A 21,874-nucleotide genomic window follows, 5' to 3' on the forward strand; every position below is an offset into this window, starting at 1 on the left:
TTGAGCCAGTATATTCTGGGTATAGCTAGGGCCCCAAGTGATTAAAAGCTCGACTCACTTCTCTCAAACAAAAGTGATGAGAAAAACAGATGTAAATCTGTCCAATTGCCGGAATCAAGTCACAGTTTGTGCTCTGTAAAGCCAATGCATGTGTCTACACTTAATATTAAGACGAAAAAAAGACATCTGGCTCATAGTGGATGAAATATAAAAGTCGTAGACACATGAGAGAAGTTGGGTTACTCCTCGATAACCAAGGATCAGCTGAAATGTGCCTAACACTGAGTGGTGGCCCTGCCACTGCTGCTGTTACAAGCAGACTTCTTAATTCCCTGCACTGAGGTTTCTGCTGTTCCTGGGGTAGTTGGAGCATTTTGATATGGGGCTGTTTTCTGTGGCTGCAGGCAGTGTTGCTGGAAGATGCCCATTTGCACTGCCTTCCTGTGCACAGGCTCAGCTGGACCATGCACAGCCCTCCTCTTCCTCCCCAGCCTTTCTCCCAAAACCTTTCCCAGCTGTATCCTGATGTTCTAAACCACTTAAATTAGCTCCAGATTGTTCTGTTTATTGTGTGCCAGAGAAGTGACAGAAGGCAACTGGAGCAACCCCCCTCAAGTAAACACCATACAGGTGATACAGGATATTAGGGTGGAAAGTATGGGTTCTGGGTACAACCCTGGGGCTTTAATGCCTGTATATGAGATCATTCATGTCCGCTGTTTGCATGTGATTCTAAGTTTTGGCAGCTTCATATCGCTGGACGTGAGTTCTTTTGTGTTTTTTTTTTTTTCTTTTTGAAGGAAAATTTTTAAAAAAAGTTGTTAGGTCAAAGTAGTTATTTCTTCCCTCCCCCTCACTAGACAAAAATGGAGAAAAGTGAAATAATGATATCCTGAGGCTGGCAGCCTGTCCTGCAGGCCATGAACAGCTTAGCTCTTCTTCCGCATCTGAAGTGAAAAACATCTTTTCTTGTACATGACTCTGATTAGCAGTAGATGTAAAATTAATTTTTCACCACCTCCTGTCCTCAAGGTTGAAATTGAATCCTCTTTCCTTATCACACAGCTGTAGCCTAAAGTACAAAAGCAGCAGGCCTGAGGTCAGGTATTTTTCATACATCTGAAAGTATGGATGAGTTAGTTTTGGCTGATCACTGCTTATACAGGGTGTCCATAAGCACAGTAACAGTGGCCTGACTTCCTGCTTTTTTTCCTCCAAAAGCTGCTATAAATATGCCTGTTGATTAGATTCATAACATTGTTTGGATAATAGCCTAGTTTTGTTCTAAGAGACTCATGCTACTTCCAGAAGCAGAGGAAGAAACCCAAATGTATTCAAAATAAACTTCCGAATGCTTTTACTGAATAAAAACACCTAGAAGCTGCCAGCTATTGGACAGTCTCTGCACTTGGAAAATTCAGTGCTTGAGGTTTAGTGCTTCCTAGCATACTTGGTGGTCATTTGTCAGTCCTACCCAGTCCTCCTTTTATTGAGTGTCTGTCTACCATATGGACATATCTGTTGTGTTTGGTAGGTAATGGTCGTGGGGAGATGCACTTAGTAACTAAGCATTCTTCTGAGTTACAACAGTTACTTATTTTAAATTGAAAGAGGGAGCATATAGGAGAAATTCCATTGTTACTTTTAGCTAAGAGAAACCACCTTACTGTCAGTTTCATCTTCACAAAGTAATTAGAGTAATTAGAGAAGTTATCAGAAGCAAGAAACTGGAAGAAGTACAAGGAATTAATATTGACTATTTTTCCCCTTCAGTCATTTCGTGCACAATTTACGTGCTAGGTTACATGCAGTTGATGGGTTTTGTACGTCAGCAGCTTTTTATTTCAGGAGCAGTAGGAGCTTAAAAGATCCCTTTTTCTTGTTATTTTAAAGATGCTTTAATTTGATAGCCTATTGAAATGCCCAAATCTATATTATAAAGTAAATCAGAGTTGGGTATTTTTCTGGTCTGTGCTCATTTTAAAAATACTGTGTGGCTTCAGCCTTTCAAACAGAGCTTGGCATGGTTTACATATCAGACAGATGTGTGCTAGATCAGCTTACTCCAGGGGCCCATGAGGAGAAATTAAAGGGTATAGGAGTTTTCTCTTGCAGCTTCAGAGAAATTCATCAATTCAGAAAATTAGGAGCTTGAGCACAGGTGGAAAACAGATGAAAAAGCTGAGGCATGCCAATGTGGGATTTGAAGAGTACTGTAGATACAATAGGAGTATTTGGCAAATATTTTGTATGTGTTTTCAGGAGAAAAGGAGACCTAAAGTGTTTGCAGCCAGGAACCAGTATGTTAGGCTGGATCTTCACATATTCTAATGGTTGGTTAAAATTTCTAAGCACCATTATGTGGTAAATGATTAGTGAATTGAGTTGTGATGTCTAATTGTATTAAAATTTTCTTCTTACTTTGCCTTTGCAGAGTATGTCTTCAAATGCTTTATTTATGCCACGTTCTAAATAGGAAAAAAGTGGTTGTCCAAAGACTTTCTTGGCACAGCACTTGATCTCTCTCTCTTCCCTGGCCCCCCAGTGGAATACTTCCCTTTAATGTTAGTTGGTTATTTCTTGCTCTGTGGATATATGAGTTATATACATACAGACCTATTAAACTATTTTGTAACTGTTTTTAAAAAGGAACCTAGATATCCAAGAGAATCATAGAATAGCAGGTTGGAAGGGACCTCAAGGATCACCTGGTCCAATCTGTCGCAGCAAAAACACGATCTGGCCCAGCACGCTGTCCAGTTGATTCCAATGTTAGGGAGTCCACCACTTCCCTGGAGGGGATTATTCCCATGGCTGATTGTTCTTATTGTGAAAAATGTTCCTCTGGTGTCCAACTGGAATCTTCCTGGGGCTAACTTGTACTCATTACCCCTTGTCTTTAGCATGTGAGTCTGTATAAAAAAGGAGTCTCCATCCTCTTTCTAGCTACCCTTTAAGTACTGGAACATGGTGATAATGTCTCCCCTAAGCCTTCTTTTCTCTAGGCTGAACAAACCCAGTTCTCACTGTTTCATACAGCAGGCTTCCCAGTCTTTTGTTCATCTTATGGCCTTTCTCTGGACCTTCTCCAGCCTGTCCACATCTCTTTTGTACAGTGGGAACCAAAACTGAATACAGTATTCCAAGTGTGACCTGACGAGTGCCAAATATAGTGGGGTGGGGTAATTAAATCTTTATGTCTGCCGGCGATGCCCTTGTTTATGTAACCCAGCATCCTGTTGGCTTTCTTTGCCACAGCTTCACACTGTTCACTCTTACTGAACTTGTTGTCCATCAGGATCCCAGGTCCCTTTCCACAGAGCTGCTCCCCAGCCAAGGAGATCCAAGTCTGTGCTGTGCTTGTGGATCATGTTTTCCCAGGTGAAAGACCTCAAGCTTGTCCTTATTGAACTTGGTAAGGTTCTTGTTAGCCAACTGTTCTTACAACCTATCCATGTCATCCTCCAGGATGTCTCTGCCTTCTGAAGTGCCACTTCCCTTTTTTGCTTAGTATTGTCAGGAAACTTGGTCAGGGTACACTTGATCCTACCTTCCAGATCATTTGTGAAGATACTGAGCAGCATTTGGCTCAACATCCATCCCTACTGGACCCCACTTGTGAGAGATTGCCAGTTTGAAAAGGAGCTGTTTACCAGTTATGTATTAAATGTATTAACCTCATTGTCATAAAATATTTTGCATCTGGATTTTTTTTTTTTCAAATATAAAGCAAGTCTGTTAAGACTGGTTTTTTTTCTTGTAGCAAATAAGTAATTACTATTGTATTTTCTAATAATTAATTACTGATGTATTTTCCAGTTATTGTTGTAAATAATTTCTATATTCTTGGATCACATTTTGCTCTACAAATGCCAAAAACTTACCGTGAAAATTAGGAATACTAGGGCACACACTTAGAATTACATTTCTGCCATTGTAACCAAGGTTTACCATTTTGCCAGAATGAAAAGCTTAGAATAAATAGAAGTTAAGGAGCTTTATGTAAACCCTGCATAATTTTATGATGTATTCTCACTGTCTAACAAAATTTGCACGCTAAATGTAGTCAGCAAGGGTGATTTTTGTTCCTTTCTATTTTTTTTATTTTTATTATAAGTGAGACTTATATGTAGCTTCTTATTTTAAGTAAGAAAATACAAAGACTGAAAAGAAATACTGCAGTTAAAACTACTTACTAACAGCACCAAATACAGCCCTGAATGAATCTGTGGAGAAATTCCAGGAAGCCCCCTCCAAGGAGCCTGTCTAGAACAATTTGCCAGGCACGTCAGCAGGACAGCAGGGTGTAGCTCAATTGTGGTCATAAGAAGAATGCAGCAACCTGAGTCGTCACAAGCAGGACAAAAAAAGGATGCATGTTTAAAAAAAAAAAAAAAAAAAAAAAAAAACAACCCACAAGAAAAAAACAAACAAAAAAACAAACAAAAAAACCCAAAACAAACCAAAACCCCTTACTTTTCTATAGTATAATCGAAACAAGATCTAGTCTGTTAGAAGAAAATACTTAGCTATACAGCAAGGCACATTGTTGCTTTTGAAAAAAATACAGCTGAGAACGTTTGTTAGAGTTCATTAAATCCAAACTTTTACTCTTTTTGGTTTTCTGTTGTCTAATGAGGTATAAATCCTAAATGAAACTTTTTGCATAGTTGTAGCTATTGCTGATATCTGTTATCTTTATAGCATGAAGCAGACTGTTGCCTCAGCTCCAGTCAGTCCATCTGAAGACTTGAATCCATACATGCTTCACTAGCTATTGCTCTCAGAATCATTTTATTGATGTTTTTTTTATTGTCTGACTGCTCTTCAAAGAGGTTTTTAGTCATGAAACTGCTTACTAGTTACATACATCCCACATTACTGCTTATATATACTGCCCTAGTCAAAATGTTTGGCAGCTGGCAACTCTTCAGAGAAGTGTTTGGGAAAAACAGAAGGGCCTCTCTGTTTAATTTTATTTATTGATTCCTTTAAGAACTCCTGCAAAACATCTTTTACAGTTTACAAATTTACAGTTTTCAGATTTAACAAATTAAACTCTTTCTAATGTATATGACAATCAATATTAATTACAAAAGCAGATGTTTGTGAGAAGAAAACATAGGTCTTTATTTTTAAAAGTATCTTTGAGATGAACAAGCTTTATTTTGCTTTTATTTTGCTTATGTTGAAAGGTTTTTATTAAATTAAATACATTTTTAAAAAGCACCCTTCCTCTTCATTGCCTTTAACAAAAAATCCATAGTGATTTGAAAGACAGTCACCTTCTTTTTGAAAATACATTATACTCTCTGATTTTCTGTGTGGGAAATGTGTGCTGTTTTCATCCAGAATCTTCTGAGAGGAAGGTACTGTGAATTTTTGCTGTTTCAACATACTCCATTAAAGTATCTTAATGTGAACAGCATTGTATGGATTTTAAGATGAGTGAGAAAGTGATTAGATGTAAATAGGTGTATGAGGGTGAAAGAAGATAGAAATAGTCCTATAAAATATGCCTTTTTTTTTCTTAATGGCATATTTGAGTAGTTGCTAGAGTTGGAAGAAAAAGATTTGATTTTTCTGCAGATATCTTAATCAAAACAGAAGACAGAAGTCTTCACTTCAAAATTTTTTATTTCTTTTTTTCCTACAACAAGGTGTTGTATTTACTGGAAATCATCATTGCCAATACTTTAAAAAGTATTCAAGGGGTTAGAGTACTGTGCATGACTATTTTGAAGACAAAGGTTATTTCATTTTGAGATCTTTGTATCAGTCTATTTTATCAGGATGCATGTCCCACAGATACAATTATATTGAAAATGTGGTGTTTATCTTATAGTATTTATTGCCCTTAAGAAACTTTTCCATCTGTGATTGTGGTTCACTCAGGTCTAACTGTTGCAAGTACTCTCTGCAGTGCTTACAATAGTCATTGTGCTTCCTTTTCTCTTTTGGATTTTAAATTTCCTTAATAGGCATGATAAATCAGTGAAGCATATCATTTGCATTTATGATACAATTACTACATTATACAGTTTTCTCCATAGTCAACATGGCTGATGTTACTTCAAGGGTGAAGAATTTGGATTGAAACTACCTATTAAAGTAACTAGGAAGCTTTTGTTTCTCTCCTTTACTCTGTCATTTTAACAGCTACCCTGCATATGTCTTCTGTGTATTTTTTCATTGATGGTGGTAATGCCTTCTATGAACTCTGTTTCAGGCCACTCTTATATCAGTGAAAATATCTCTCACTAGTGTTCTCTTTCATTGTCACAAATTTCAGTCCCCAGAAGAAAATTCTGTCAGAATGGAAGAGTGTCAGTATTCCCCTTCCTAAAATAAAACCAGTTGATGGCAGTGATAAGAAAGCTGAGAAATTAAACAGAGCTAAACACTATCAAAGCAGCGCAAACCAAGCAAACAACATGCATTCAAAAATGCATGATGCTTCCATTTAAGAAAGCAAAGAAAACTGAATGCATTAGCTAGGTAACAGTTATGCCAAGTACCGTAATTTCCAAGCACAGCCTTATTCTCCCCCCTTTCATCCTTTCTTTAGGGACAAGAGCTGGTTTGCTTTATGGTTTTCTAATGCACATAGTATGTTGTGGGTACTACTGAAGTCTAAATTATATAGATGTAATTACAAAAATGATTCTTACAGATAGGAAAAATATGCTCACTGCATTTTCTAGACTTTTGCTATTATTTTTAATGAAAGTCATATTTGATGCTTGTCTCCAGGAAAGAGATTGTTGAAGTATCATGCTTGGGAGAGGCTTGTGTTTCCAGCTAAAGTTGCAAGGCTGAAGCTTTAACAATAAGCAGCGTTTTAAACCAGAGCCTCTAGTTGTAGGTACCTTGATTGTCAAAGCTTTGCTCTGGAGACTGTCTGCAGATAGGAGGTATTAGGATGAGTCGTGGAGAGAAACAGTTGCAAATTGGATGATAAAGCATTCAGAAAGTATTGTTTTGAAGTGGATTTAGAATAGAATATGAAGCCAGTGCAGAACATGAAGCAACAATGACCCTATTTATCTTTTACCTAAGTTAATATTGTGTATTTTAAACTACTGGGAGTTTCTGTATGATCTATGGAGTTTGTTCCATATTTGAGATATGGATTTTTTATTGTTTTTTTTTCTCTTTTTGTAACTGCCAACTGCCTGTATTCTCACATCTCAGTGCTCAACATTGTTGTATGAGAAATACTGTTAGCTAGTATTTAGTTCCCTGCATTTCATAGTGAAGATAATAAAGCTTTTAATTTGTTTATTTTTGGCCCAAGAGTGCTGGACACACAATCGGCCCTACTGGAAGCTAGCTGGGCCATAGTTTTCAAATCATGCTGTTCTTTCTAAGTACTTCATTTAGCTTAACCTTCCACTTTTCAAAGTCTTCACAGGGACTAGTTTATTCCTTAATAGAACAAAAAAAGGTCTTCTATGTGCAGTAGAAAAACGTTTATAGTGGTGGTTACATTGATCTGTAATTAATGAAGCAGAAGGGAGATAATTTTGTTGTATTGTGATTGCAGTCAAGTTCTTCTGTAAGGTGTGAAACATGGACTACTTGTTTCTTCCCTCAAATTCCTGGGTTTTAATCGGAAGATGTAATAAAAACATGTCAAATTACACTGAATGTCAGTTCAAAAAGTACTATTTAAAACAATTTTAGCCTCATTAAAATACAGAAAAATTATGCTTAAAAGAATTGCCATAAATGACTCTTCTGAGATGATTGCAACAGGTTTCAACAAGAACAGCAGTACAGCAGTACTAAAAGTTAACTTCAGAGAATCATTAATTCTGTTACATTCAGGAATCTGGGTTTTATTCCTAGCGTGGAAGTTTAGAGCTAAAAAAGAGTTACATGAGATGTCTCTAATTAATGTAGATATTTCTGAGTTACTATAGTTCAACTTCTCCTGTAACTATCTTACATGTTTTTCCTCACCAAATACAATAAAGTCGGTTTATTTCCAAATCCCTTTAGCTATTTTAACTAGTTTCAACTCAGTTTGTTAGAGCATTCTCCTTCTGCCTGAGAAACTGTTTTGTGTAGTACTGTGTAACTTTATAGATCAGTATGGCTGCCTAAAAATCTAGGAAAACAGTGGTTCTAAACTAGGAGTAAAGGTGCTGTCCTGACACCGAAATAGCAGTTTTCCATTTTAAGTAAGTACTCTGGAAAACAATGTATTCTGAGTACTAATGATGGCATTTATCAAGAGTCTTTTTGTAGTCTGTAAAGCAGTTGGAAACATATTTTTAAAGTCTTTTATTCTGGAAGCTTTGGATATCTAATGATACTTAGAATAAACCTCAGAGATTGCTCTTAACAAAGTCTTTCTAAATCATTGGCTTGTAGTACAGTATCATTTCTAGCAATAACTTTTCATAATAGCAATTTGTAAGACTGGCAAGAATTTAATATGTTTGTTACATGCTCTGAGCATACAACATGTTGTATGAATGTTTAACAGCACTATGAAGGTACTGCCATAATGTGCCTATATTCTGAAAATACTTCTTTTCTAAGGGATGAATAAATGTTGTGGGGAGGATTTTTCTGTTCATTTCTTACCAATAGCTCATTTTAAATACTTGTTTTCCAGATAATGGAGGACAGACTTTGGCAGGTGGAAATAACTGGCCGCTGAGAGGAAGAAAATGGACTCTCTGGGAAGGAGGAGTCAGAGGAGTAGGCTTTGTTGCAAGTCCATTGCTGAAAAGAAAAGGTGTAGAAAGTCATGAACTTATCCATATCTCTGACTGGCTTCCAACACTGGTGCACCTTGCTGGAGGACATACCAATGGCACTAAGCCTTTGGATGGTTTTGATGTTTGGAAAGCTATCAGGTAACTTGCATGTCAAATCACTGAATCAGCATTCTGGTATGAGAAGAATTTAATCAGCTGAGAGAGCAGAGCTGGATCTGGTGGCAGAGGGGAATGTTACGTGTTCCCTAAAGGGAAGAAGTAAATGAAGTTAATGCTGCTATTGATAAGAGAACTAGCCAGGTTGCAAATTAGTCCTGATCACAGATGTAAAGCCTCCAGACATCTTTAACTTGACAGGTTGGATCTGTCAGTATGGACACAACAATGCACAAACATGGTATACTTTTTCCAGAACACTCTGTGATCCAGAAGTACATTAACTGGTTTTGCATAGTACAGAGTACAAGTTAGTAAATTTTATGGACCCAGCCCTCCTGCCTACTGAGCCCAGGTTCATGTTGCTGCTGTATGCATCTGGAATGGGACATTTGGGAAATCTATGCAGACATTAAACTCACTGAGCGTACATTCCACTTTGATGGTTTGTTAGCTCAGTACAGTGCCTGTCAGGCTGGCTCAAAGTGTAACCATTTCAATAGGTTGCCATCATGCTGTCCAATAGCCTGTGAGGTTGAGTACAGAAGTAGACCTGATGTGGCTCCTGAGAAGTTGTGATGTTGTCCCTGATTTAAGCAAACTGAGGGGCTCAGGAGCACAGCACAGACATGCTTGGATGGCTGGAAATAAACGGAAGCGTAGCTCTGATAGGATTGATATCAAGAACATGTTAATGACTTTTACTGGGCACTCTGTGTACCTCTCATGCTGCCTGGATTAACTGTCAGGATATCCCAAACCCCATTAGTTCATAAAATAGAATGTTTTCCGTGCATTAAAAGAAAAGTTAGTTAAATCCCCTACATTTTTCCTCCCGGTGCTGCCTCGTGTTTCTGAGGCAGTATGGGCTAGTTTTCTGTACTAGCTGAAGTCTGCAAAGAGCTCACAGCTTTGTGCCCAGATGTACCGTATGGCTCTCTTCCAAGTGGAAGAAGATAAAGATGTGTATAATTGAGGCCAGGGACTATTAACTGCCAGGAAGGAATGGAGACTACTGTCCAGCCAGAGAAAGTAAAATGTTTTATATGCCAGTGTAACTGTGGGAAAACATAGCAAGATCCTGGGGTACTCTTGAACCACAGATTTTTCTTCCAGCTATCAGCAGAATTCCTGCCCTCTTCAAGTTCAGATTCAACCAGGAATGCTTTGTCATTGACAGTTCTCAGATCAGGTTACTTCAGCAGAAAAATTGCATGTGGGGACGTATAGATACAGCTGCGCATCCTCTGCATGCTCCTGGCACTTGAATTGTTTCTGTTTGTGGAGGGCTTGAATGCAATGTTCTCTGGCATTGCAAAGGGAGTTGGGAGTCTTCAGTATTTTCAGTTGTGCAAACTGGAGGGCCTCTGGGAAGAAAAAGAGTCAGGTTTTGTAAATTGTTAGGCTGCTTTTTGACTGACCTTGCAACCAAAATGCCAAATTTTACATGATTTTCTGATGTAATCAGGAAAAATGAGTGTACTGAATTTCATGATCATAGCTCAAAAGGTCACTTGAATATTGGATAGCAAACAATGAAGGCAGAGCGCCCTTTTGTTGATATCTGATGGAAAGTTCAAAAATGTTGCTTTTCTTGGACCAGATGGCTTGTAATGAGTGAAATTATAATTTGCTAAGATTCTAACTCATTTGGAAAATGGAAATTAATAGCCTATCAGCGTGTTACATCTGTATTTTTCCATCCAGTCTAATACAAATAGTTGTATATGCTTTTTGTGATTTTTTTGTGTGTGTGTGTGTATGTGTGGACTGTAATCCTGAATCTGCTGTTTCATGTGTGTGTAATCAAAAGGTTATAAATTTGAACCTTGGTTTAGATATTCGGAAGAATTTATGCAACAATACGGATACTCTCAGAAGTCACAAAAATATTGGATCCATTTCAGTATCTGTCTGATGTCTGTCTGTAAATGATCAGTATTTAAAGGATGTGTTCTTAATATAACTATGTAGTATATAAAAATTATACCATTTTAATATTGTTAGTTATAAATAATACAGACATTAGACATAAATTTTGTAATCTAGGTATAAAGTCTGAAATATCAGACCAAAATGAACTTTCTGTCATGAGTTTAAGATGATTTGTAGTCCAAATTTGGAATAGAATTAACATGATACTGATTAATATGAAGTTCTCATAGTAAAAAAGAAGTGCAGAAAATGTGCATCCAACTGTTTATTTTATGCCTCCACTAGTTAATTTTGACTTGAAGAACCATAAGGAAATTTATGGTTAGAAACAAATGGCATGAAAAGATGAAATTTCAGGGACACATGTTTCTTCTTTTGCATCCTTTTTAGCCAGCTGTACTTTTAAGTCTTTCGTACAATGCATAAAACTGAGGAAATGCAACATTTTTGTTCCCATTGAACAGTGTGAACTTCTATTAGGTAAAAATTTGCATGCTGCTTTAAAGCTCCTAGATGGGGATTTGGAAGTCAAAAGTTTGCTCTTTCCAAACTGATCTGCTGACCTAGTATTGTAGGAAATACTCTTGCAACACTGTATCAATGCAAGACCTAACAGAAGAGGAATCTGTTTTCATTTAAAATAGAAACTGAAATAAGGCAGTTTTTACTCACACTCTCAGAGTCTAACACTATCCCTCACTGAAAGGTGCGTGTCTGAGAAGTCTGCCCAGCAGCCAGGCACCAGGGCAAGGGGTTTTCAAGCCATTCATCTGGCAGCCAGGCACCACGATGTTTGTGACCAGATGTTAGGCCCAGGATCTGTTGCAATGGTGCAGAGGTCCAGGAACACCAACTATGAAGTCCTTCTAACAACTTCTGTGTTCTTCTGAGGTTGGTAAACATGACAGGTTCTGATAATGTCTTTTTGTTCCTGCTTTTCTGTCCTGTCCCATCTCTGTGAGTCACCAGATGCTATCACTGTTTTGTCCCCAGGGACAGTGTGCCTGTCCTGTGAAACCGCTCTAGATGTGTCGGGGTCTTGCTGATCTGCTAGTCTGGATGTTAACACAGGCTTTTATGAGAGCCTTTTAACTGCTGTGTGCTCCTGCTGTCAGCTCCACGTTCAGGTCTTCACAGTCTTTCTCCATTCATACCAATCTTGGTCTATCTGCTACAGTTTTCTACAGTAAAAGGTAGCAGGCCACCTTGCTTTTGCAAGCAAAATTTTGTTGGAGCATATCTGTAAACCAGTAGTTACTAAACTTTATTCTCCCTCAAGTACCTTTGGAATTCAATTTAACTTTCCCTTTAATGTTTCTAACTTCTTTTTGAAAATAGCATAAGATAGTATTACTGTACTAACCTATTTTGGGATATCATACCATTGCAATCTCATGTATAAACCTTCTACATAAATCATAGTAGATTGCACTTTTTAAATTAGATTACCACAGGTAACACCACATTATAGCTGGAACCTCTAAAACCATGCACATATTAGAAATTATTTCTAAACATACAGTGGTAATACCACTAATATACTTTACAAAAAATAGTAGTTGACAATACCAGGAACAGTTAATAGAAAACAGTACTAAAATCCAACTAGTCAGGGATTCTAAACTGTAATGCATGTTTCCAAGCAAGTATCTCAAAAGGCACTTGTGTGTTTAAGAAACATCTGTTCTCCAGATGCTTGCCACTCTACTGAAACTGAGACACTAGGCAAAATAATTTTTCTTATGCTGAAATTTGCCCTGTTTGATACATTGTTTGATATATTCGGGGTTTCAGTACTGAATATCTAGTATGTCTGTGCTCAGAAAAAGAATTGTATTTGCCTTAACAGGAAAATGGAAGAACAAAAACACGAAGCAATATGATAGATAGGCACTGAGAAGTTCTGGATAAAATACAATCAAACAACTAATATTTCTTCAAAGCTGGTTAGCAAGCATCTTCTCGTATGCTTTGCAGGGCAAGTTTCAGGTTGAGTACCAAATGGTTACATTCATGTTAGGAATTAAACATACATTTGAAAAAATGCTGAAGAAAGAGCAAACTAAAGCTGAGCATAATGTTTATTTCCAGCATATCTGAAGCATGTACAGATATGACTCAGAGAAGTACAATATATGGCAAGGTTGTAAATGCTCAGGTTTTGGTGAGTAACACTGAGGATGTTTTTGTGCACAATAAACATATTTATTCTGAAAAATCTTGGATTCCTTCCCAAGGACACCTTCTGCCTATTTTAGAACAACAGAAGTGAAAGATCACATGTAGATATTTGTTCATGTTCACTAAGGGGTAATAGATCTTTCTGTATGTTTTTAAAACTTTGCAAAGCAGAAGATAGAGTGATATTCTCAGCAAAAACTATCTGGTTCTCATGCCAACTCTGAAGTTATTCTGTATGCTTTCAGCAAAGATGTTCTTAGAGAACTTTATTGGAAAGCAATACCTTTTAACTGCTTAATTAAATAGTCAGACATGATAGAATAAGAACCAGACAAAACAAAAAGTTCCTTGTTTTTAGGGAAAGGAGCAGTGTATTAGAGTACTGCAGTCTGAAAATAAGTATTCTAATATTAGAGCATTGTAAGATATGGTTACACTGGAAGCTCCTAATATACAAAATTACAGGATTCCACAGAGAATCTTGCTGCTTTCTTATTCTATCACAGATGGCTAGACTATATTCCTGATGTAAAATAACTTCAGCAGAACATCTGCCAGGGTGACTCCGTTGTTGAGGCTGTGTCTTTTGAGGGGACTGAGGTCAGTCTGGAGCTCTGTAAATGGAAAGGAGAACAGAGTTGGGGCACAGTGAATGGGAACTCCACTGCAACAGTAAATTCTCTACTTCTTGACCCTGTGATGTCATTTCTGTCTTCTTGATGCCCTTTTATGTAAGGCAGCTGCTTACTTCACTGTACATTGCCATCTTCTTTTCTCTGTTGTTTTGTAAATAATATATGCTGGTTATAAACCTCCACATTGTGTGCCACGAAATTACTGGAATAACACCTAACTGAACAAGCAGTTCAGTACCAGTTAGTAGTGCTACAAACCTTAGTGGTGTAATGCCATAAGTTTCAGGGACTATATCTCATGATTATGCATAAATCACATTTCCAAGTTACTGTGATACTCTACCCCAGAAAAAAACAAAACAAAACAAAAAACCTGATTCAATAAAAATTACCGCTGCAACATGAAAAACCTAAATTAATGCAGGTATAATCTTTGTATTTTGTATTTTCTACCTGCTGTGCAATAATGTTCATAGCCATGTTTAGTGTACGGTATTCACCCTCCAGATTAAAAGCCGTAAAGGAAATTACTTTTCATGTTGCAATAGTAATACTAGTCTGCTTGAACTGTACAAATATTCTCGGTTCTAACTTCTACAGTATCAACTGTGGTACTGTATGAATATTTGATGTATAAACAGAAGCCCATAGGAGCAAGTTACTTCTTTCGTCTGTGTTTGATCCTGGTGGAAGATCCTTAGCATAGCTCTGTTGTTTACTTTTTTTAAAAGGATACTGAAAATTGTAGATACAGATCAAAAACTGAAAAATAAGAATATCTCCCCGAGCAGTTGCTGCAGAATAACTGACATGCTATAAATTCGCGTCCTACTTTAACTTGTGCTAACTGGTTCATGTTACTGTTAGCTATGAACAGATGGCAAAAAGCACACTTGACCACAGCTGTAAATGGACCACATAGAGACAGTAAGAGTCTATTAAATCTAAGATAAAATTTGCTTAAATAAGGCCAGGCATTCCTTATTTAAGAGTGTAACTACTGTAGATATATGGGTGCAGGTTTGGGCAGGAGTTAACCTTACACACATATTTTAGGAAAAACATTTTTGTGACAGTTCTTATACACTGAATTACTAACACTGTAGGTTAATTATTATGCTTTCTCTGTATTAATTGTAAGGCTGTATTATCTGAACATATTTCATCTTTCATCCAATCCTCCTTGTTAATTTTGTGCTTATTTAAAATGTGTAGCATCTAGAAATGGTTTTAGAAATTAAGTAGAACAATATTAATTTTAATTAGTTGTTACTGAAAGATTTAGATTGCAGGTACACATTGTTTAATTATATATTTTATGTATTAAAGTAACAGGATTTTTTTTTATGTTTCCACTAAGGTTTATGTTACCTGATTTTTTCATTCTTAATGTCAAGTGGTTTAGAGTCCCTGGTTGATTTTTGAGTCTTAAATGAAGCTCCTTAGCAAAAAGAAAACTATTTAAGTTATTCGGAATTTTCTAAAAAGTCATGTTTACATTCACTGTCAAATAATATTGTTGTGCCATGATATAACCAAGGTTCTTTCTAATAATGCCTTTCCACTCATATTGCCTTTTATAAGGATTATATTTCTTTTACTCAGTTCTTTAGGATGGAATTTACTTAGAAAATTTATGATTAAGTTTGGAGGCTTATTCTGCATCATCCATATGTACGTAATGGCTAGAAAAAAAGAAATAATTACTTTTTTTACCACAAGAAGGTTCAGAGTGTCTAAATAATCCTCGTGACCTCAATTACAAATCAAAAGTGGGTTCTTTGAGGGACAGCCAATATAGACTTTTCTGAGGCACCCAGCCAAAACGCTTTCAGTACCCATTCAGGTATGCAAAGCCTAGCAAATGCTGTGCCATATTACACTGCAAAATCTGATTTTTAAAGTTGATTATTGTAAACCCCTGCTTTTCTATGGCCATTTCTGTACTCTGTAAATTTATGAATAATCCCAGTAAACACACCAGTGAAGTCAAGGAAGATTCAAAGGGGCAAAAGCTGTTACTGCTAGATGCAAAAGAGCATTTATTGAATAGTTTCAGTTGGAAGAGACCTTAAAGATTCATCTAGTTCCCACCCCTTTAATTCAGATGAAATTCAACAGCAGTTAATTTATGGTTATTAGCTCATTCTCTATTAGGATTATAAAAAGCCTTTAAATAAAACATGCAGAATCCTAAAGAGCTGTAGAAGAAAATTGACAGTTCCTTTTGAAATCTCTCCTAGTGAAGGAAGACCTTCCCCCAGAGTGGAGCTGCTACATAACATAGACCCTATGTTTGTGGATAACTTCCCATGTAAGTACACTACTGATTGTTCAAGAACTACTAAACATACAGTTTATCTTCTGAACACTCCTTGTTTTCCTTAAGTGAAGTATTTCCTTCTAGGTGAAACAAAATAGAGTAGGATGCCTTCTGCTTTTAGGTAAATAGCGTCAAAATGCAGAAACATTATCCTCCAGGTGCTTTAAGTACTTAGAATCATGACCAATGTGTGCTTCCTATTTCAGAGAGCTCTGAAGCACTGCTGAGTAATGAATAAAGTACTCTGGGACATGGAAATTTTGAGAAGCAGCCTCAGGGAGCACAGGGAGGCACACTGCCAAAAATCCCTACCAAGCCTTGTCTTCAGTGCTCCAAGTTGGCAGGTAGCTCCCAGTGAACTGTTCACCCTAACACATCTTGATACATCTATATAATATGACCTTGCGAATGGAAAACTAGAGTTTGTGAGAAGCTGAGGAGTTCCAAGCCTTGTGATTGCTTTTGTTCCATAATCGCATGGGTTGGATCTTTAATGCCCTAATCACATGAGTTGGAGCTGAAGTTCGCCAATTCTATAGTTCTTTAAGCACCATCTGTTTTATGATTCAACATTATTAGCTTGTTAAGGACTACAGACTTTTCAAGCAGAGATTTTTTTTCATGCAGAACTTTGGAACAGGTCCCATACTGTGTTTTTATGGCATTTCTGTGTTTCATTAAATAAAGAAGTAAATCCAGGCAGAGAAAAAGTAGTGCAGTGTGGACAGTGATCTGTTGCCTGAAAGACAGATAAATGTACTGTAATAACTGTATGGACAGGCTTAAAATGGCCTTCTGCAACACAGATTTGGTTCTGTGATGCTCTTCTCAGAAGGAGCAACACTGTGCCTCCCTAGTGCTTGTGGACAACACTGTCTACAGGTAATTCCTACATACTGATGGAATTAAGGTGTGGCTACTCCAATTCCCCTTCAAAGGATACTCGGTGAGTCATAGCATTCCTGTACAATGTTATGCCCTGATGTGGTATTCTCAGGCATACTTCAGAGACCATCTTTTCCTTGTGGGAACTGCTATGATTTTGCTCAGTGGAGGTGTTTGTGTAGACAAATTCTTGGTGTAAATAGAAGGGAGACATGCAGAGTAGGTTTTCAGGAGCCTAAGCTCAGTAAATACTTCCCCAAATTGATTCCATGGAGCCATACTTGGATGATTCTTCACTATTTGGTACATATGGCATGCCCTTACTTTTTGCGTTAAATGTGGGCAGGGAGGAGGGGAGGTGAGCAGAAGCTGTAGTAGGTGGAACTGCTATGCTGGATGAGATGTGACTTCTAATCATCGCGAACAGAAGAGGGGATATGTGTGCCTGTAAGTTTAAAATGTTTTTATATACCTTTCAAAACTGGAGCCATTAAAAGCAAAAACATAACTCTTTACCCACATGTCCTTATGTGCCATGTAAGGTTTCACTATCTCTTCTCAACAAAGGCCTACAGTTTCAGCAGGTTACTTTACGCCACCTGCTTTACTTTATTCCTTAGTAGTACTTCTGATCAGGAACAGGTACAGCTGACCTCCAAATTAGTATACTTTACATTTTTCCTAGTTTTGATTTTATGATACCATTCTTAAAGAATTTGAGAGTAATTACAGTTCTGGTAGTTTTGACAAAATACATCACTGTTATACACGAAAAAATATACATTAAACTGTGCTTTTTCAGGTCACTGTTCTTTTATTTTCTAATGCAACAGATCATGTCAATTTATAGTCCACTGTTGGAGACAAGAAATCTAGCTTTCTTTGTACTTCATCTACTGTCATAATGTGATCAATTTCTTGTAAGTTAACTGAAAGTTGGAATGGCTATGCAGGATGAGTCATTGTATTATTTATGATTCTGGTTTTGACCGAGCTAGTGAAATTATGCTTTCTCATATAAGGATTAAAATTTCTATTTAGCAATCTGAGTTATTAGGAGTAACTGTGTATATATATATATATATATGTAACTCAGCTGATTTCTACTTCTGTGTCTGTTTTTCATTTGTGCAAACTGAGTAATAAGTTTAGAATCAAGATCTATATAAATGATGTTAGTTTCTCTATTATGGATAGATTAGGGAGATGCAGTGCTTAGAATATGAAGGTACTTTTATATTTTCAGCGATTATGCCTCTCTGTGGTGTGTTTGGTGTCTTCTTTCCTTTCCTTTCCTTTCCTTTCCTTTCCTTTCCTTTCCTTTCCTTTCCTTTCCTTTCCTTTCCTTTCCTTTCCTTTCCTTTCCTTTCCTTTCCTTTCCTTTCCTTTCCTTTCCTTTCCTTTCCTTTCCTTTCCTTTCCTTTCCTTTCCTTTCCTTTCCTTTCCTTTCCTTTCCTTTCCTTTCCTTTCCTTTCCTTTCCTTTCCTTTCCTTTCCTTCTTTCCTTTCCTTTCCTTTCTTTCAAAAGCATGTTAAATAAACCCATACAATCATCCTATCACCAAGGTGATAAACTATGTGTCACTCTGGAGCCTTGCTCTTTCCTTGACTGTTTATTGTTTCCTTATTCTAGCTACTTTGAAATCAGAGTACTCTTTTGCTATGGTGCTAGAATACATAAATATATGAGTGTTTTGCTGGTTGCTTTCTCACCTCCTGTGCAGTCTTTGGCCTTCTTTATGCCCATCTCCATAGTCCACTTCAAAAATCACATCACCTAAATCATCTTGTTTCATTATTCCTTCTTGTAGAGATTGCATTAGGAAGTACAATAATGCCTGGAAGATACAGATTAGCCAAATCTTGTATTTGCAGAGTGCTGTGGGAGAGCAAAGAGGAAATTAAATCTCAGGATACCGCTAAACATAACAAAAAAAACCAAAAACAACAAAACCAACCAAACAAAAAAAGCCAAACCCTTTCAGGATGTTGTGGGTAATCAAGCAAATTCTGGTCATGTTATTATTAAGGAAGACACCATCTTGTTGTAGTTGTGCACACGTAGGGCATTAAGTTATTGTTGTACTTGCACGCAGTTACTTAAGGTCTCCTGAACTCTTCAGAGTGCTTTTGCATATAATGGATACATTCTTTCAGCATATTTTATTTAATGAATGCATTTATATTCATGTCTGTCTGAGTAAATGGATAACGTATTTATTAGCATGAATGATGGAATGTCTGTTATAATTCATTGATTTTTAATATTTGACTGAAATAGGAAAACTGAGCCTTGTTCAGATTTTTTGCACCAAAATAAGCATTCCTTCAGGGAAGAATTTGTGCAGAAGACATTCATTATTTTGGTGTCAACTCAACTGTTACAGCAAAGTAATCAACAAGATGTTAAGTTAAAGTTAGGACATGCTATCTTGATTACTGAGCTAACTACATTGTGTGGTCTCTTGACCTGTGTGTTTACCACTCAGAGAGTAACATCATGCACCTTTTCAAGATCTCATACTGAGCACTGGTTTTAAACCTCTGGGCGTCAGCCAGGGTTGCTGCAGCAGATCTGATGAATCTTCTGATCAGTATCTGCTTACCTTTTTTCAGGAGCTCATGTCTAGGTAAATACTTATAGTAGTCTTGTATCAAAATCCTGTACTTCTCTCCTGTTGTAAATGCTAAGCAGCATAAGAGGGAGAAGACTAAATTAGTTGGTCTGTTGTTTCATTGTATAAAAAAATACTCTTGAGGTCTTATTTCACTGACTCTTTCAAGTAATCGTCATCTCTCTCAGAGGGCAGACTTTCTTCATTCATGTATAAACCTTTCCAGTGGTCTAAAACATGTTGCAAGTGGTTTACACTGTAGTTCCTCATTTGTCTTCAGTGAGAATAAAGGGGTTTCTGTCCCTGACCACAGACTTTTCCCACAGGCTCTTTCTGACCTGTGGCAACCTAGTGGAGTGTTTGGTGTTAAAAATAATCTTTTCTCTCAGTGAACTGATCTGGTTTGCAAGGCAGACCTACAACAATTGTGGTGGTGTAACAGAGGAGGCAGTGGTGTGAAAAACTAGAGTGCGATCTCCAAAAACTAGGATGCAGAAGGGAGTGGGTTGTGGTCTTTGTAGCAAAGCAGTCTGGTGGTGAGCTATTGCCAAGATGCCCAGCCTGTCCTCTCCCTTTCTGCTAACATCCTCATTCTTTTGGGTTGGATCTGGAAATCACATGGTGACAAGATGAGTCTTTGACAGATCAGCCTTTGGATCCCCATGATGAGGGGGAAAAGGAAGAAAGGTTTCTACCACATCAGACAGCTGAATCAACTTGCCCCGTAGCTGTATAACTGGGAGCAGGAGTGTGCGGTTGGTTGCAGATGGAAGGTCTGGCAGCAGGATCTGGCAGCTAAGATCACCTCTGGCCTCTGGGGAACCTCAGCCAGAGGCAGTAGTTTCACACAGAGTTCAAGCTGGTGTTGGTTGCTGCTGCTACCAAAGAGGAAATCCTGCCTCCCACAGTGCCTCACTGCCTCCCTCCTCTCTCTTGGGTCATGACAAATACTCACAAGCCAGGCTATGAACCAGGTCAGGATATTAGTTCAGGTTTTAATAACCTCTTTTTTCCTTTCCTTACGATGTATGTTTGCTAGCCAAGCACTCATTTTGGCCCAAAGGATCAGAGTAGAAGAAATTTCAGGGGACAGGTGAGATTGGTTCTGTTGGCTCTGAAATTAAACTCCGAGGTTTCCATTTAGTCATATATGATGAAGTGATCCAGCAGGTTTCTGCTGGGGATGTCTTTCACTGCCTCCTCTCCCCATTCCCAGCTGCATGCTCCTGATGCTTATTTTGCATCCATTATGGCACTCCAGATACCTCCATGGACCAATCCAACTTGCTAGTGTGGTTTTCCCCTGCCTGATATGTTGAATCTCCTCATTGAAGGAGCCAGTGGATGCCAGAGGCAGTGCAAGGCAGTGCGAGGAGGGCTGTGCAGTTGGAAGTGGGAGGCAGAGGGAGAGAACCATTTGGTTGCTCCTGGAGCCAGAGCCCTGGAGGGAAGGAGTGGGGAGCCACATCTTCTGGTTGGACCTCACTGCACTAAACCAGTTTGGTGAGCTCTGCAGATTGAGCTGACTCAGGCCCCTCAGAGGTGGTTGCTCCTCTCCCTCCTTGATAAAAGTAATTATTTTTGTCTTGTTGTTTCTTCATCACCCTGTTGATAATTCCAAATGTAATGAATATATATCTCTATTGCTGGGTCTCAGTGTAAATTTGTAATTTATTAGAGAGGTTGTAATTATGTAAAAGCAGGACATTGGTGTGAAAGAACTACTGTCTTCAGGGTTTGGGTCTGAAACATTCATATTTTCTGTCAGTTTTAAGAGTTTGTACTAATATAAGAAGATTAAAACCAGAAAGCCAAAATTCTGTTGAAACAGAGTATATTTTTCTCTGTAATGTATAGGTTAAGAAAGTGCAAATAAAATGCATAAAGTAACTTAAAAGTCATGTAAATCAAAAATCTGATTTACATGAATTGGAAGAAAAAAACCCCACAAAAACAAACCTACACCAAAATTGATTTGCCCCATTTTTGTGACTTGGTCTTAAAACAAGAAAAAAAGCCAAGTTGTTGATGGTTTGGCAGATGCACAGGTGACGTCAGCTCTTCCATTGTGAAAGTTCTGCTTTCTTTTAGACAGCCTTATGGCATTTCATCAACATTTGGTGATTCAGCTGAATTAAAAACCAACTGGATTTAAGTCTCAATTCCCCTAACTGCTAAACCAAACATATTTCTGACCACACAGTCATTGCTAGATGATCTGTCTTAAAGCAGTCTTGAAACTTTATATCCCATGGAAGGCAGTTTTGTTTTGAGAATCAGAACTGAATGACATGGTGAAAGGAAATGTACCCTTTAATACAGAGTTGTTAATCAGAATCTGTCAGTACACACTGTGTTATTTTTTAATCTGACTTGCTAAATTTATTAATGAATTTAGTGAAATTCACAGAAT

At 37.6% G+C, this 21,874-nt stretch overlaps 1 protein-coding gene across 1 annotated transcript in view; it reads left to right on the plus strand.

Moving 5' to 3' along the window:
* Window positions 1-21,874, plus strand: part of ARSB (arylsulfatase B) — a 63,185-nt gene that overhangs the window by 20,397 nt on the left and 20,914 nt on the right. Inside the window, exons 5-6 of the mRNA XM_061376835.1 lie at window positions 8,627-8,870; window positions 15,883-15,953. Of these exons, the coding sequence (XP_061232819.1) occupies window positions 8,627-8,870; window positions 15,883-15,953 (315 nt within the window). The remainder of the gene's footprint in view (window positions 1-8,626; window positions 8,871-15,882; window positions 15,954-21,874) is intronic.

The sequence above is a fragment of the Neopsephotus bourkii genome, unplaced genomic scaffold (assembly GCF_033783945.1).
Source record: "Neopsephotus bourkii isolate Nb327-2 ecotype Australia unplaced genomic scaffold, CSIRO-AGI_Nbou_v1 NB_1740, whole genome shotgun sequence".
NCBI lineage: Eukaryota > Metazoa > Chordata > Aves > Psittaciformes > Psittacidae > Neopsephotus > Neopsephotus bourkii.